The 15,612-nt window shown below is 57.0% G+C and overlaps 1 protein-coding gene across 1 annotated transcript; it reads right to left on the reverse strand.

The window, feature by feature from the left end:
- Positions 1–1,033: 1,033 nt before the first annotated feature.
- Positions 1,034–13,315, reverse strand: LOC139249587 (autophagy-related protein 9A-like; the record flags this gene model as incomplete). Its single annotated transcript, XM_070872526.1, is given in 8 exon segments — positions 1,034–1,224; positions 1,577–1,707; positions 1,710–1,821; positions 3,525–3,656; positions 3,658–3,705; positions 8,922–9,075; positions 12,411–13,159; positions 13,268–13,315. Coding segments are annotated over 8 exon segments (1,565 nt in total), but the record flags the coding sequence as incomplete, so codon positions are not given.
- Between the last annotated feature and the right edge of the window lie 2,297 nt (positions 13,316–15,612).

Raw genomic sequence — 15,612 nt, forward strand, 5'->3', positions numbered from 1 at the left:
CCTGCCCCTGCCCCGCTACCGCCCCCCCTCCTGCCCCTTGCCCCGCTACCCGCCCCTCCTGCCCCTTGCCCCGCTCCCCCCCCCCTCCTGCCCCCTGCCCCGCTCCCCCTCGCCCCGCTTACAGGACAGTCATTCGGGGGTGGCAACGCGGCCCTGATACCCCACTGTTAACCCATGGGAGACCTTCACCAAATCTGGATATTGCCTCATCGCCACCCTTGCCGATTCTCAACCAAGGTTCCTCAGTTCCCTTGATCGTCGCTGGGTCAATAATCTACTCCCTAACAGCGCTGTGGGAGCACCTTCACCACACGGACTGCAGCGGTGCAACCCACCACCATCTTCTCCAGGGGCAATTAGGGACGGGCAATAAATGCCAGCCTTGCCAGCGACGCTCACAACCCAAGGACAAATAGTGCTCTGTACATTCGTCTCAAAGACAGTTATTCTGACACACCTGCACCCCCTCCACTTCTGTCCCACACACCTCCTCACCCTGTCTCCAATCCACCCTCAGCTACTCCCCTTGAACTGACCATCTCCGACTGCTGAACTCCTCCCTGGTCACTCCGACTTGCCTCTCTCACACAATCATCCCGAACCCCAAACTCCCCCTCCTTGGCCACCCCTTTCCGTGCTCACCCCAAATTTGCCTCTAACACCCCCCAAGTATCAGACTTCGGGATCCCCGCTCACTTCTACAGCACCCCCCTCCCCAACTCCATGACCACCCCTCCCCACCCTGCCCACTCTCATCCCGATCTCCCCTACCCAACACTCTCCCTCCCCACCACCCAGTCCCTCCCCCCACCACCCACCCAGTCCCTCCCCATCACGACAGCCTCCCTCCCCGCTCTCTGTTCCTTCCCCATCACCCCCCTCCCACCCTTCCCGACACCCCTCCCCACATCCTTCCCAAACACTCCCCTCCCCACCACCCGATCCCTACTCTTTGCTCCCTCGCCCCACCCTCCCACCCCGCCCTTGAACCACAAGAGCCCCAGTGCCCAGCCAGGGCGAGGTGTGTCCGTACCCTGATCCGGCCACGGTCCTCCCGGCCTCGGTCCGCAGGAGGGAGTTGTGGAGACTGGTGGGGGCATTCTGGCCGCTCTGCCCTGGAGAGAAGGATCGCAGCGAGGATGCTGGCTCCGAGGGTCCGTCTCGGCCTCTGTGGTACGCCAGTGACGGGGGGCCCGCCATCAGGTTGGCGATCAGACTGTGAGGCTGCAACACATTAATGCCTCACGGTTAGAAATCGTACTCATACCCCTGCCCATGGACACTTCCCCCTCTTCACCCTGGGCCTTGCCCTGTGGGACTGGGCTCTTTGCCCAGTGCCCTGGGCCCTGCCCCCAGGGCCCGCCCTGTGGGACCGGGCCCTGTCCCTGCCCCCGGGGCCCGCCCTGTGGGACCGGGCCCTTCCTCCCCTGGTGCCCTGTGGGACCGGGCCCTCCCCCCACTCCGGCGCCCTGTGGGACCGGGCCCTGCGGGCCGGGCCCTGCCCCACCCCGGTGCCCTGTGGGACGAGGCCCTGCCCCGGCGCCCTGCCCCCGGTGCGGACCTGCAGCTCCCTTACCTCGGACTCGGACAGCACGGACTGTAGCGATGTGAAGAGGCCGTTCTCTGGGAGGAAGCTGGGGACCCCGATCACTGCGCCCTTGTCCCGGTTCACCTTGTCCTTGAGCTGGCTGATGAAGGCAGTGCTGTCTGGGGAGGTTGCCAACGCGGGTTTGTGATGGCGAAGTGCATGAGGGAGAGTTCTGTCTTGCCGTCCTCGGCCTGCTGGTAGATGGAGGCCTCGGTCTTACCGCCAGAGAACCACTGAGAGGTAACACACAATGTCACAATCAGCAACAACTTCCTTCAACAGTAAAACATCCCGAATCGCTTCACAGGAACAATTATCAAACAAAATTTGACATCGAGCCACAAAAGGAAATATTCGTGACAGGTGACCAAAAGCTCGGTCAAAGAGATAGCGTCTTAAAGGAGGAAAGAGGCAGAAAGGTTTAGGGAGTGAATACCAGAGCTTGGGGCCCAGGCAGATGAAGGTACGGCCACCAATGGTAGAGTGATTAAAATCAGGGATGGTCAAGAGGCCAGACTTGGAGGAGCGCAGAGATCTCGGAGGGTAGTGCGGCAGTGATAGGCAGGGTGAGGCCATGGAGGACTTGAAAACAAGGATGAGAATTTTAAAATCAAGGCGTTGCATAATAACATTAAGAAATAGGAGCAGGAGTAGATCATTCGATCTCTCGAGCCTGCTCCGCCATTCAATAAGATCATGGCTGATCTTCGACCTCAACTCCACTTTCCTGCACTGTCCCCATGTCCCTGGATTCCCTTAATATTCAAAAATCTGTTGATCTCTGTCTTGAATATACTCAAGGACTGAGCCTCCACAGCCCTCTGGGGCAGAGAATTCCAAAGATTCGCCACCCTCTGAGTGAAGAAGTTTCTCCTCATCTCAGTCCTAAATGGCCGACCCCTTATCCTGAGACTGTGACCCCTGGTTCTAGACTCCCCAGCCCCGGGGGGAAACATCCTCCCTGCATCTACCCTGTCAAGTCCTGTAAGAATGGTTGTATGTTTCAATGAGATCACCTCGCATTCTTCTAAACTCTAGAGAATGTAGGCCCCTCTGTTCAATCGCTCCTCATAGGACAATCCCCCCCCATCCCAGGAATCAGTCTGGTGAACCTTCGTTGCACTCTCTCTATGGCAAGTATATCCTTCCTCAGGTAAGGAGACCAAACCTGTACACAATACTCCAGGTGTGGTCTCACCAGGGCCCGATATAATTGCAGTAAGACGTCTTTACTCTTATACTCAAATCCTCTTGTAATAAAGGCCAACATACCATTTGCTTTCCTAAATGTTTATTGTACCTGCATGTTAACTTTCAGTGACTGGTGTACAAGGACACCCAGGTCCCTCTGAACACCAACATTTCCCAATCTCTCACCATTTAAAAAATACTCTGTTTTTCTATTTTTCCCACCAAAGTGGATAACTTCATATTTCTCCATCTGCCATGTTCTTGCCCACTCACATAACCTGTCTGCATCTATTTGCATCCTCCTCAACTTACTTTCCCACCTCTACGGTTTGCAAACTTCTTTACAGTACACTCGGTCTCCTCATCCAAATCATCGATATAGATTGTGAATAGCTGGGGTCCCAGCACCGATCCTTGCGGCACCCCACTAGTTACAGCCCGCCAACCCCAAAATGACCCGTTTATTCCTACTCTCTGCTTTCTGACGGTTAACCAATCCTCAATCCATGCTAGGGTCTCGGATCAGGGTCAGAGGTCGGATTCTGGGGGGGGGGGTGTCAGAGGTGGGGATCCGGGGGGAGGGACAGAGATCGGGGGTGGGTGGGGGGGTTCAGAGGTCAGGGGGTCAGAAGGGGCAGAGGTCAGGGTCCGGGGGGGTCAGAAGGCCGGGGTCCTGGGGGGGGTCAGAGATCGGGGTCCTGGGGGGGGGGGGGGGTCAGAGATCGGGGTCGGCTGGGTCACTTACTGCAGGGTGTCCATGCTGCCGGACGTCCATCTGGGCGAAGGAGCAGGTGTCTCCGACTCCCACCACCTCCACGGTGAAGTTGCGGAAGAAGTCGACGATCTCGAGGGACTTCCTCCTCAGGCAGCAGATGAGGGATGAAGGGAGTGATGATGGGGCTGAGTAGCTCCTCCAAGATGAAGGCCTGTGGAGAGAAGACAGAAGCTGATGGACCTCAGGGGAGAACTTGGTCGGGGTCCCTTCAGCCACAGGCCCCGAGAAGCACACGCCCTCCCTGGCCCCGTCGGATAGGGCACGGATCACCATGGTGCCCAGCCCCACACTCCATGTGGACACCGATCAAACCCTCTGCAAGAGAAGCCACAGTGGGAATTAGCACCACTGGGCAGGGGGGTGGGGGCGGGATCATCCAGGGCCCAACTTCCCGTCTAATCCCTGATACAGGGGGGGCCCATAATCCCCGATACAGGGGGGGGCCATAATCCCCGATACAGGGGGGGGCCCATAATCCCCGATACAGGGGGACCCATAATCCCCGATACAGGGGGGGGGTCCCATAATCCCCGATACGGGGGGGCCCATAATCCCCGATACAGGGGGGGGGAGGGGCAGTGTAATCCCCGATACGGGGGGGGGCCCCAGCGTAATCCCCGATACGGGGAGGGGGGGACCCAGTGTAATCCCCGATACGGGGGGGGGGCCCAGCGTAATCCGCGATACGGGGGGGGGGCAGCGTAATCCCCGATACGGGGGGGAGGCAGCGTAATCCCCGATACGGGGGGGGGCAGCGTAATCCCCGATACGGGGGGGGGGGCAGCGTAATCCCCGATACGGGGGGGGGGGGGGGCAGCGTAATCCCTGATACGGGGGGGGAGGGGGGCAGCGTAATCCCCAATACGGGGGGGGCCCCAGCGTAATCCCCGATACGGGGGGGGGGGGGGGGGCAGTGTAATCCCCGATACGGGAGGGCCCCAGCATAATCCCCGATACGGGGGGGGGGGGCCCAGTGTAATCCCCGATACAGTGGGGGGGCCCAGCGTAATCCCCGATACGGGGGGGCCCAGCGTAATCCCCGATACAGTGGGGGGGCCCAGCGTAATCCCCGATGCAGGGTGGGGGGGGGGGGGGCAGCGTAATCCCCGATACGGGGGGGGCCCCAGCGTAATCCCCGATACAGGGTGGGGGGGGGCAGCGTAATCCCCGATACGGGGGGCAGCGTAATCCTCGATACGGGGGGAGGGGCCCAGCGTAATCCCCGATCCGGGGGAGGCAGTGTAATCCCCGATACGGGGGGGGGCCCAGCGTAATCCCCGATCCGGGGGGAGGCAGTGTAATCCCGATACGGGGGGGGGCCCAGCGTAATCCCGATACGGGGTGGGGGGGGGGGGAGCGTAATCCCCGATACGGGGGGGCCCCAGCGTAATCCCGATACGGGGGGGCCCAGCGTAATCCCCGATACGGGGGGGGGGAAGCGTAATTCCCGATACGGGGGGGGGGGGGGGCAGCGTAATCCCCGATACAGGGGGGGGGGGCAAGCGTAATCCCCGATACGGGGGGGGGCCCAGTGTAATCCCCGATACGGGGGGGGGGGGGGGGGGGGCCCCAGCGTAATCCCCGATACGGGGGGGGGGCCCAGCGTAATCCCCGATACGAGGGGGGGGTGCCCCAGGTAATCCCCGATACGGGGGGGGGGGGGGGGGGGGGCCAGTGTAATCCCCGATACGGGGGGGGGGGCAGCTTAATCCCCGATACGGGGGGGGGTGCCCCAGCGTAATCCCCGATACGGGGGGGGGGGGGCCAGTGTAATCCCCGATACGGGGGGGGGGGGGCAGCGTAATCCCCGATACGGGGGGGGCAGTGTAATCCCCGATACGGGGGGGGGCAGTGTAATCCCCGATACGGGGGGGGCCCCAGTGTAATCCCCGATACGGGGGGGGGGGGCCAGTGTAATCCCCGATACGGGGGGGGGGGGGCCCAGTGTAATCCCCGATACGGGGGGGGGCCCAGCGTAATCCCCGATACGGGGGGGGGCCCCCAGCGTAATCCCCGATACGGGGGGGGGGGGGGCCCAGTGTAATCCCCGATACGGGGGGGGCCCCCAGTGTAATCCCCGTTACGGGGGGGGGGGCCCCCAGCGTAATCCCCGATACGGGGGGGGGGGCCCAGTGTAATCCCCGTTACGGGGGTGGGGGTGGGGCAGCGTAATCCCCGATACGGGGGGGGGGGGGGGGGCAGCGTAATCCCCGATACGGGGGGGGGCCCAGCGCAATCCCCGATACGGGGGGGGCCCAGTGTAATCCCCGATACGGGGGGGGGGCCCAGTGTAATCCCCGATACGGGGGGGGGCCCCAGCGCAATCCCCGATACGGGGGGGGGGGGGGGGGGGGCAGCGCAATCCCCGATACGGGGGGGGCCCCAGCGTAATCCCCGATACGGGGGGGGCCCCAGCGCAATCCCGATACGGGGGAGGGGGGCAACGCAATCCCCGATACGGGGGGGCCCCAGCGTAATCCTCGATACGGGGGGGGGCAGCGTAATCCCGATACGGGGGGGCGCCCCAACGTAATCCCCGATACGGGGGGGGGGCAGCGTAATCCCGATACGGAGGGGGGGGGGCCCAGCGTAATCCTCGATACGGGGGGGGCAGCGTAATCCCCGTTACGGGGGGATGCCCCAGCGTAATCCCCGTTACGGGGGGGGGGGGGTGGGTGGGGGCAGCGTAATCCCCGATACGGGGGGGGGGGCCCAGCGCAATCCCCGATACGGGGGGGGGGCCCAGCGCAATCCCCGATACGGGGGGGGGGGGCAGCGTAATCCCCGATACGGGGGAGGGGGGCCCAGTGTAATCCCCGATACGGGGGGGGGCCCCAGCGCAATCCCCGATACGGGGGGGGGGGGGGGGGCAGCGCAATCCCCGATACGGGGGGGGCCCCAGCGTAATCCCCGATACGGAGGGGGGGGCCCAGCGTAATCCTCGATACGGGGGGGGGCAGCGTAATCCCTGATACGGGGGGGCGCCCCAGCGTAATCCCCGATACGGGGGGGGGCAGCGTAATCCCCGATACGGGGGGGGGGGGCCCCCAACGTAATCCCCGATACAGGGGGATGGGGGTGCCCCAGTGTAATCCCCGATACAGGGGGGGGGCCCCCCAACATAATCCCCGATACGGGGGGGGGGGCCCAGTGTAATCCCCGATACGGGGGGGGCCCAGCGTAATCCCCGATACGGGGGGGGGGGGGCCCCAACGTAATCCCGATACGGGGGGGGGCCCAGCGTAATCCCTGATACGGGGGGGGCCCCAGCGTAATCCCCGATACAGGGGGGGGGTGCCCCAGTGTAATCCCCGATACGGGGGGGGCCCAGCGTAATCCCCGATACGGGGGGGGGGGGCCCAGTGTAATCCCCGATACGGGGGGGGCCCAGCGTAATCCCCGATACGGGGGGGGGGGCCCCAACGTAATCCCGATACGGGGGGGGGCCCAGCGTAATCCCTGATACGGGGGGGGCCCCAGCGTAATCCCCGATACAGGGGGGGGGTGCCCCAGTGTAATCCCCGATACGGGGGGGGGGGGGGGGGGGAGATATTCGAAGTTTGCACGTGGTACTGTGTACTCGGGCAGGGAGTGGGAGTGACACACCAAGGGTCTGGCCAGTGCTCACCACACTGGGCACACACTGATACACCAGGAGTCCATTGACAGGGGAGACTAGAACTAGGGGGCATAATCTTTGAATATGGGACTGCCCATTTAAAACTGAGATGAGGAGGGATTTCTTCTCTGAGGGTTGTAAATCTGTGGAATTCGCTGCCTCAGAGAGCTGTGGAAGCTGGGTCATTGAATAAATTTAAGACAGAAATAGATAGTTTCTTAACCAATAAGGGAATACGACGTTATGGGGAGCGGGCAGGGAAGTGGACCCGAGTCCATGATCGGATCAGCCATCATCGTATTAAATGGCGGAGCAGGCTCGAGGGACCGTATGGCCTACTCCGGCTCCTATTTCTTATATTCCAATGACTCAGGGCCAGTGCTCACCACACTGGGCACACACTGATACACCAGGGGGGCCAGTGCTCACCACACTGGGCACACACTGATAACCACACTGGGCACACACTGATACACCAGGGGGGCCATTGCTCACCACACTGGGCACACACTGATACACCAGGGGGTCAGGGCCAGTGCTCACCACACTGGGCACACACTGATACACCAGGGGTCAGGGCCAGTGCTCACCACACTGGGCACACACTGGTACACCAGGCGTCAAGTGCTCACCACACTGGGCACACACTGATACACCAGGGGGGCAAGTGCTCACCACACTGGGCACACACTGATACACCAGGGGGGCAAGTGCTCACCACACTGGGCACACACTGATACACCAGGGGGGGCAAGTGCTCACCACACTGGGCACACACTGATACACCAGGGGGGCAAGTGCTCACCACACTGGGCACACACTGATACACCAGGGGGGGCCAGTGCTCACCACACTGGGCACACACTGATACACCAGGGGGGCAAGTGCTCACCACACTGGGCACACACTGATACACCAGGGGGGGCCAGTGCTCACCACACTGGGCACACACTGATACACCAGGAGGGCAAGTGCTCACCACACTGGGCACACACTGATACACCAGGGGGGGCCAGTGCTCACCACACTGGGCACACACTGATACACCAGGGGTCAGGGCCAGTACTCACCACACTGGGCACATACTGATACACCAGGGGGGGGCCAGTGCTCACCACATTGGGCACACACTGATACACCAGGCGTCAAGTGCTCACCACACTGGGCACACACTGATACACCAGGGGGACAAGTGCTCACCACACTGGGCACACACTGATACACCAGGGGTCAGGGCCAGTGCTCACCACACTGGGCACACACTGATACACCAGGGGGGCAAGTGCTCACCACACTGGGCACACACTGATACACCAGGGGGGCAAGTGCTCACCACACTGGGCACACACTGATACACCAGGGGGAGCCATTGCTCACCACACTGGGCACACACTGATACACCAGGGGGGGGCCAGTGCTCACCACACTGGGCACACACTGATACACCAGGGGTCAGGGCCAGTGCTCACCACACTGGGCACACACTGATACACCAGGGGTCAGGGCCAGTGCTCACCACACAGGGCACACACTGATACACCAGGGGTCAGGGCCAGTACTCACCACACTGGGCACACACTCTCCGAAAGCCTCAATGTGGCCCCATTCAGCGGATTGGCCACATGATCGCTGCAGAATGTGGCCCAGCCCAGTGACCCTCCCTCAGTGGGGCTGGTCGATGTGTGAGCTGCAACTCAGGCTCAGAGATCCTGGAACCTGGAACCAAACGACACACAAGAGGTCCTTACAGCTTTGTACTGGAAGAGCTGAGCGAACTCGTCCCTGGTCTCGAAGCGGTGGGCAGTGCCCTGCCAGTGATCAGGCATGTAGTGGATGTGGGACAGAATGACCCTCAGCAACTGCTCCGGGCAGAACACCATGTGCTTGTCTGGGATAAAACACCTGAACAAGAGAAAGAATGTCAACATAAGAAATTAGGGACGCAGGCAATAAAGGTACAGCAGTTATCATGGGCGACTTTAATCTACACGTAGATTGGGCGAACCAAGCTGGTAGCAATACGGTGGAGGAGGATTTCCTGGAGTGTTTTAGGGATGATTTTCTAGACCAATATGTCGAGGAACCAACTAGAGAGCTGGCCATCCTAGACTGGGTGATGTGTAATGAGAAAGGACTAATTAGCAATCTTGTTGTGCAAGGCCCCTTGGGGTAGAGTGACCATAATATGGTAGAATTCTTTATTAAGATGGAGAGTGACACAGTTAATTCAGAGACTAGGGTCCTGAACTTAAGGAAAGGTAACTTCGATGGTATGAGATGTGAACTGACTAGAATAGACTGGCAAATGATACTTAAAGGATTGACGGTGGATAGGCAATGGCAAACATTTAAAGATCACATGGATGAACTACAACAATTGTATATCCCTGTCTGGAGTAAAAATAAAATAGGGAAGGTGGCTCAACCGTGGGTAACAAGGGAAATTAGGGATAGTGTTAAATCCAAGGAAGAGGCATATAAATTGGCCAGAAAAAGCAGCAAAACTGAGGACTGGGTGAAATTTAGAATCCAGCTGATGAGGACAAAGTGTTTAATTAAGAGTGGGAAAATAGAGTATGAGAGGAAGCTTGCTGGGAACATAAAAATTGACTGCAAAAGCTTCTATAGATATGTGAAGAGAAAAAGATTAGTGAAGACAAACATAGGTCCCTTGCAGTCAGATTCAGGTGAATTTATAATGGGGAACAAAGAAATGGCAGACCAATTGAACAAATACTTTGGTTCTGTCTTCACGAAGGAAGTCACAAATAACCTTCCGGAAATACTAGGGGACCGAGGGTCTAGTGAGAAGGAGGAACTGAAGGAAATCCTTATTAGGCGGGAAATTGTGTTAGGGAAATTGACGGGATTGAAGGCCGATAAATCCCAGGAGCCTGATAGACTGCATCCCAGACTACTTAAGGAAGTGGCCCTGGAAATAGTGGGTGCATTGGTGATCATTTTCCAACAGTCTATTGACTCTGGATCAATTCCTATGGACTGGAGGGTAGCTAATGTAACACCACTTTTTAAAAAAGGAGGGAGAGAGAAAACGGGTAATAATAGACCGGTTAGCCTGACATCAGTAGTGGGGAAAATGTTCGAATCAATTATTAAAGATGAAATAGCAGCGCATATGGAAAGCAGTGACAAGTCAGCATGGATTTATGAAAGGGAAATCATGCTTGACAAATCTTCTAGAATTTTTTTGAGGATGTAACTAGTAGAGTGGACAAGGGAGAACCAGTGGATGTGGTGTTTTTGGACATTCAAGAGGCTTTTGACAAGGTCCCACACAAGAGATTGGTGTGCAAAATTAAAGCACATGGTATTGGGAGTAATGTACAGGAAGCAGAGAGTCGGGATAAACGGGTCCTTTTCAGAATGGCAGGCAGTGACTACTGGAGTGCCGCAGGGCTCAGTGCTGGGACCCGAGCTATTTATAATATACATCAATGATTTGGATGAAAGAATTGAATGTAATATCTCCAAGTTTGCAGATGACACTAAGATGTGTGGCGGTGTGAGCTGTGAGGAGGATGCCAAGAGGCTGCAGGGTGACTTGGACAGGTTAGGTGAGTGGGCAAATGCATGGCAGATGCAGTATAATGTGGATAAATGTGAGGTTATCCACTTTGGTGGCAAAAACAGGAAGGCAGAATATTACCTGAATGAAGGCAGATTAGGAAAAGGAGAGGTGCAACGAGACCTGAGTGTCATGGTTCATCAGTCATTGAAAGTTGGCATGCAGGTACAGCAGGTGGTGAAGGCGGCAAATGGTATGTTGGCCTTCATAGCTAGGGGATTTGAGTATAGGAGCAGGGAGGTCATACTGTAGTTGTACAGGGCCTTGGTGAGGCCTCACCTGGAATATTGTGTTCAGTTTTGGTCTCCTAATCTGAGGAAGGACGTTCTTGCTATTGAGGGAGTGCAGCGAAGGTTCACCAGACTGATTCCCGGGATAGCAAGGCTGACATATGAGGAGAGACTGGATCGACTGGGCCTGTATTCACTGGAGTTTAGAAGGATGAGAGGGGATCTCATGGAAACATATAAAATTATGACGGGACTGGACAGGTTAGATGCAGGAAGAATCTTCCCGATGTTGGGCAAGTCCAGAACCAGGGGACACAGTCTAAGGATAAGGGGTAAACCATTTAGGACCGAGATGAGGAGAAACTTTTTCACTCAGAGTTGTTAACCTGTCGAATTCTCTACCGCAGAGAGTTGTTGATGCCAGTTCATTGGATATATTCAAGAGGGAGTTGGATATGGCCCTTACAGCTAAAGGGATCAAGGGGTATGGAGAGAAAGCGGGAAAGGGGTACTGAGGGAATGATCAGCCATGATCTTACTGAATGGTGGTGCAGGCTCGAAGGGCCGAATGGCCTACTCCTGCACCTAATTTCTCTGTTTCTATAAACAAGGGAAAAATCAGCATGAACCGACACTAAACCTCCACGGCCAATTTGTGCCGTTTGTTGGTAAAAAAAAAAAGAGACACCAGGGAAAACTCTGCTGCTCTTCTTCCAATATTGCTGTAGTATATCTTACATCCACCGGATAGGCCAGACATGGCCTCCATTTATAGTCTCATCCGACAGACGGCACCTCCTACAATGCGGCATTCCCTCAGTATTGCCCCTCCGACAGTGCAGCACTCCCTCAGTTCTGCCCCTCCGACAGTGCAGCGCTCCCTCAGGTCTTCCCCTCCGACAACGCGCTGCTCCCTCAGTACTGCCCCTCCAACAGCGCGCCTCTCCCTCAGTACCGCCCCTCCGACAGCGCAGCGCTCCCTCAGGTCTTCCCCTCCGACAACGCGCTGCTCCCTCAGTACTGCCCCTCCAACAGCACGCCTCTCCCTCAGTACTGTCCCTCCGACAGCGCAGCGCTCCCTCAGTACTGCCCGTCCGACAGCGCAGCGCTCCCTCAGTACTGCCCCTCCGACAGCGCGGCGCTCCCTCAGGTCTTCCCCTCCGACAACGCGCTGCTCCCTCAGTACTGCCCCTCCAACAGCGCGCCTCTCCCTCAGTACTGTCCCTCCGACAGCGCAAGCTCCCTCAGTACTGCCCCTCCGACAGCGCAGCGCTCCCTCAGTAGCGCCCCTCCGACAGCGCAGTGCTCCCTCAGTACTGCCCCTCCGACAGCGCAGCGCTCCCTCAGTACCGCCCCTCCGACAGCGCGGCGCTCCCTCAGTCCCACCCCTTCGGCAGCGCGGCGCTCCCCAGGATCCTCACCTACACACGGTGATGGCGAGGCCGAGGAGAGTGATTGTGGTCAGCACGTGTTCTACGGCGAGAACGTCCTCATCGTACACGGTGAGGGCGATGAGCACGGCCAGGATGGAGCCGGCGAAGAAGGCGAGGTTCTTGGCCAGCACGGTGAGCAGGGGGGACAGGAAACAGTTCATGTATTTGGAGGCAGCCTTGTAGCCCTTACTGAGCCGGGATTGCAGCTCGTGGTCCAGTTCGTTGAAGTGCCGCAAGTAACAGCGGCCATACAGTGACCAGCAGCGCGCTCCCAGGCTGCCCGGCTCCCGCTTGATGATCTCGGTGTAGCTGAAGAAAGCGTAGAGGATCTGCCAGATCAGGATGACGGGGCACAGCAGCAGGTTGGTGATGCCAATCCACAGGATGCGGGAGCTCAGCTTCTCTGCCAGCTCCAAGCGATTCCCCGCCCGCTTGTACTCGGGCTTCAAACTCCACTCGTTCTGGAACAGGGAGCCTGGTCCCCACAGGAAGATCAGCTCAAAGTTATACTTCAAGCCCCGGGTGTAGAAGACCACCTCCCCGAGGAAGGGGGCGTGGAAGCGGATTGGCAGCAGTGACTTGTTGATCATGGCCACCGTGTAGTTCTTGAAGCGCAGGATGCGGTGATAGATATCCAGCTCACTCAGCTCCTTCTTGTGAATGCAGATCTGATGTTCCTTCTGGATCTGGATAATGCGCGCCTGCACCTCCTGCCAGCTGTAGTAGGGCAAGTGGGCCTGCAACCCAGAGCACAGAGTCAGCCCACAGGCCGTACCCCCACACCGTCCCCGCTCCCCCCACACCCGACAACGTCCCCGCGCCCCGCCGCGCTCCCCGTCCCGTACCTCCTGCCAGCTGCAGCCGGGCAAGTGGGCCTGCAACCCCGCGTACATCGTCAGCCCTCAGCCCGTATCCCCACACCGCTCTCCGTCTCCCATCCTCACTCCCCCCACCCCAACACATCCCACACCTGCACACTGTCCCCGTCCCCCACTCCCCCGACCCCACCCAGATCCCTGCACACCCCGCGCCCCGCACCGATACCTTGGCCAATAAAGGCAAGTATTCCGTAGACCTTCTTAACCACCTTATCTACCTGGCCTGCTACCTTCAGGGATCTGTGAACCTGCACGCCAAGGTCCTTTTGTTCCTCTACACTTCTCAGTGTCCTACCATTTAATGTGTATTCCCTTGCCTTATTAGTCCTCCTCAAATGCATCACCTCACACTTCTCTGTATTGAATTCCATTTGCCACTGTTCTACCCACCTGACCCATTGATTGATATCCTCCTGCAGTCCGTAGCTTTCTTCTTCATTATCAACCACACAGCCTATTTTTGTATCATCTGCAAACTTCTTAACCATACCTGCGATATTCAAGTCTAGATCATTGATGTTTACCACAAAAAGCAAGGGATCCCACTGGATACATCCTTCCAGTCACAAAAACACCCATCAACCATTACACTTTGCTTTCTGCCTCTGAACCAAATTTGGATCCAACTTGCCACTTTGCCCTGGATCCCATGGGCTCTTACTTTCGTGACCAGTCTGCCATGTGGAACCTTATCAAAAGCCTTGCTAAAATCCATCCATATACATTACATCATAGGCACTGCCCTCATCGACCCTCTTGGTTACCTCCTCAATAAATTCAATCACGTTAGTCAGACACGACCTTCCACTGGAAACATCCTCAGTCAGACAGACTGAGGATGTTTCCAGTAGAGTGGACAAGGGAGAACCAGTTGATGTGGTGTATTTGGACTTTCAGAAGGCTTTCGACAAGGTCCCACACAAGAGATTAATGTGCAAAGTTAAAGCACATGGGATTGGGGATAGTGTGCTGACATGGATTGAGAACTGGTTGGCAGACAGGAAGCAAAGAGTAGGAGTAAATAGGTACTTTTCAGAATGGCAGGCAGTGACTTGTGGGGGTACCGCAAGGTTCTGTGCTGGGGCCCCAGCTGTTTACATTGTACATTAATGATTTAGACGAGGGGATTAAATGTAGTATCTCCAAATTTGCGGATGACACTAAGTTGGGTGGCAGTGTGAGCTGCGAGGAGGATGCTAGGAGGCTGCAGAGCGACTTGGATAGGTTAGGTGAGTGGGCAAATGTATGGCAGATGAAGTATAATGTGGATAAATGTGAGGTTATCCACTTTGGTGGTAAAAACAGAGAGACAGACTATTATCTGAATGGTGACAGATTAGGAAAAGGGGAGGTGCAACGAGACCTGGGTGTCATGGTACATCAGTCATTGAAGGTTGGCATGCAGGTACAGCAGGCAGTTAAGAAAGCAAATGGCATGTTGGCCTTCATAGCGAGGGGATTTGAGTACAGGGGCAGGGAGGTGTTACTACAGTTGTACAGGGCCTTGGTGAGGCCACACCTGGAGTATTGTGTACAGTTTTGGTCTCCTAACTTGAGGAAGGACATTCTTGCTATTGCAGCAAAGATTCACCAGACTGATTCCCGGGATGGCGGGACTGACATATCAAGAAAGAATGGATCAACTGGGCTTGTGTTCACTGGAATTCAGAAGAATGAGAGGGAATCTCATAGAAACGTTTAAAATTCTGACGGGTTTAGACAGGTTAGATGCAGGAAGAATGTTCCCAATGTTGGGGAAGTCTAGAACCAGGGGTCACAGTCTAAGGATAAGGGGTAAGTCATTTAGGACCGAGATGAGGAGAAACTTCTTCACCCAGAGAGTGGTGAACCTGTGGAATTCTCTACCGCAGAGAGTTGTTGAGGCCAATTCACGAAATATATTCAAAAAGGAGTTAGATGAAGTCCTTACTACTAGGGGGATCAAGGTGTATGGCGAGAAAGCAGGAATGGGATACTGAAGTTGCATGTTCAGCCATGAACTCATTGAATGGCGGTGCAGGCTAGAAGGGCTGAATGGCCTACTCCTGCACCTATTTTCTATGTGTCTATGTTTCCCTTAACAAATCCGGGCTGACTGTACCTGATTAATCCACATCTTTCTATTGACCCTGCCTTCAGGATTTTTCCAATAATTTTCCCACCACTGAGGTTAGGCTGACAGGCCTGTAATTACTTGGTCTATCTCTTTCTCACTTCTTAAACAAAGGTACTACATTAGCCGTCCTCCAGTCCTCTGGCACCACAGCTGAAGCCAGAGAGGATTGGAAAACGATGGTCAGAGCCTCTGCTAT

The sequence above is a fragment of the Pristiophorus japonicus genome, unplaced genomic scaffold, assembly GCF_044704955.1.
Source record: "Pristiophorus japonicus isolate sPriJap1 unplaced genomic scaffold, sPriJap1.hap1 HAP1_SCAFFOLD_3275, whole genome shotgun sequence".
In the NCBI taxonomy this organism is placed as follows: Eukaryota; Metazoa; Chordata; class Chondrichthyes; family Pristiophoridae; genus Pristiophorus; species Pristiophorus japonicus.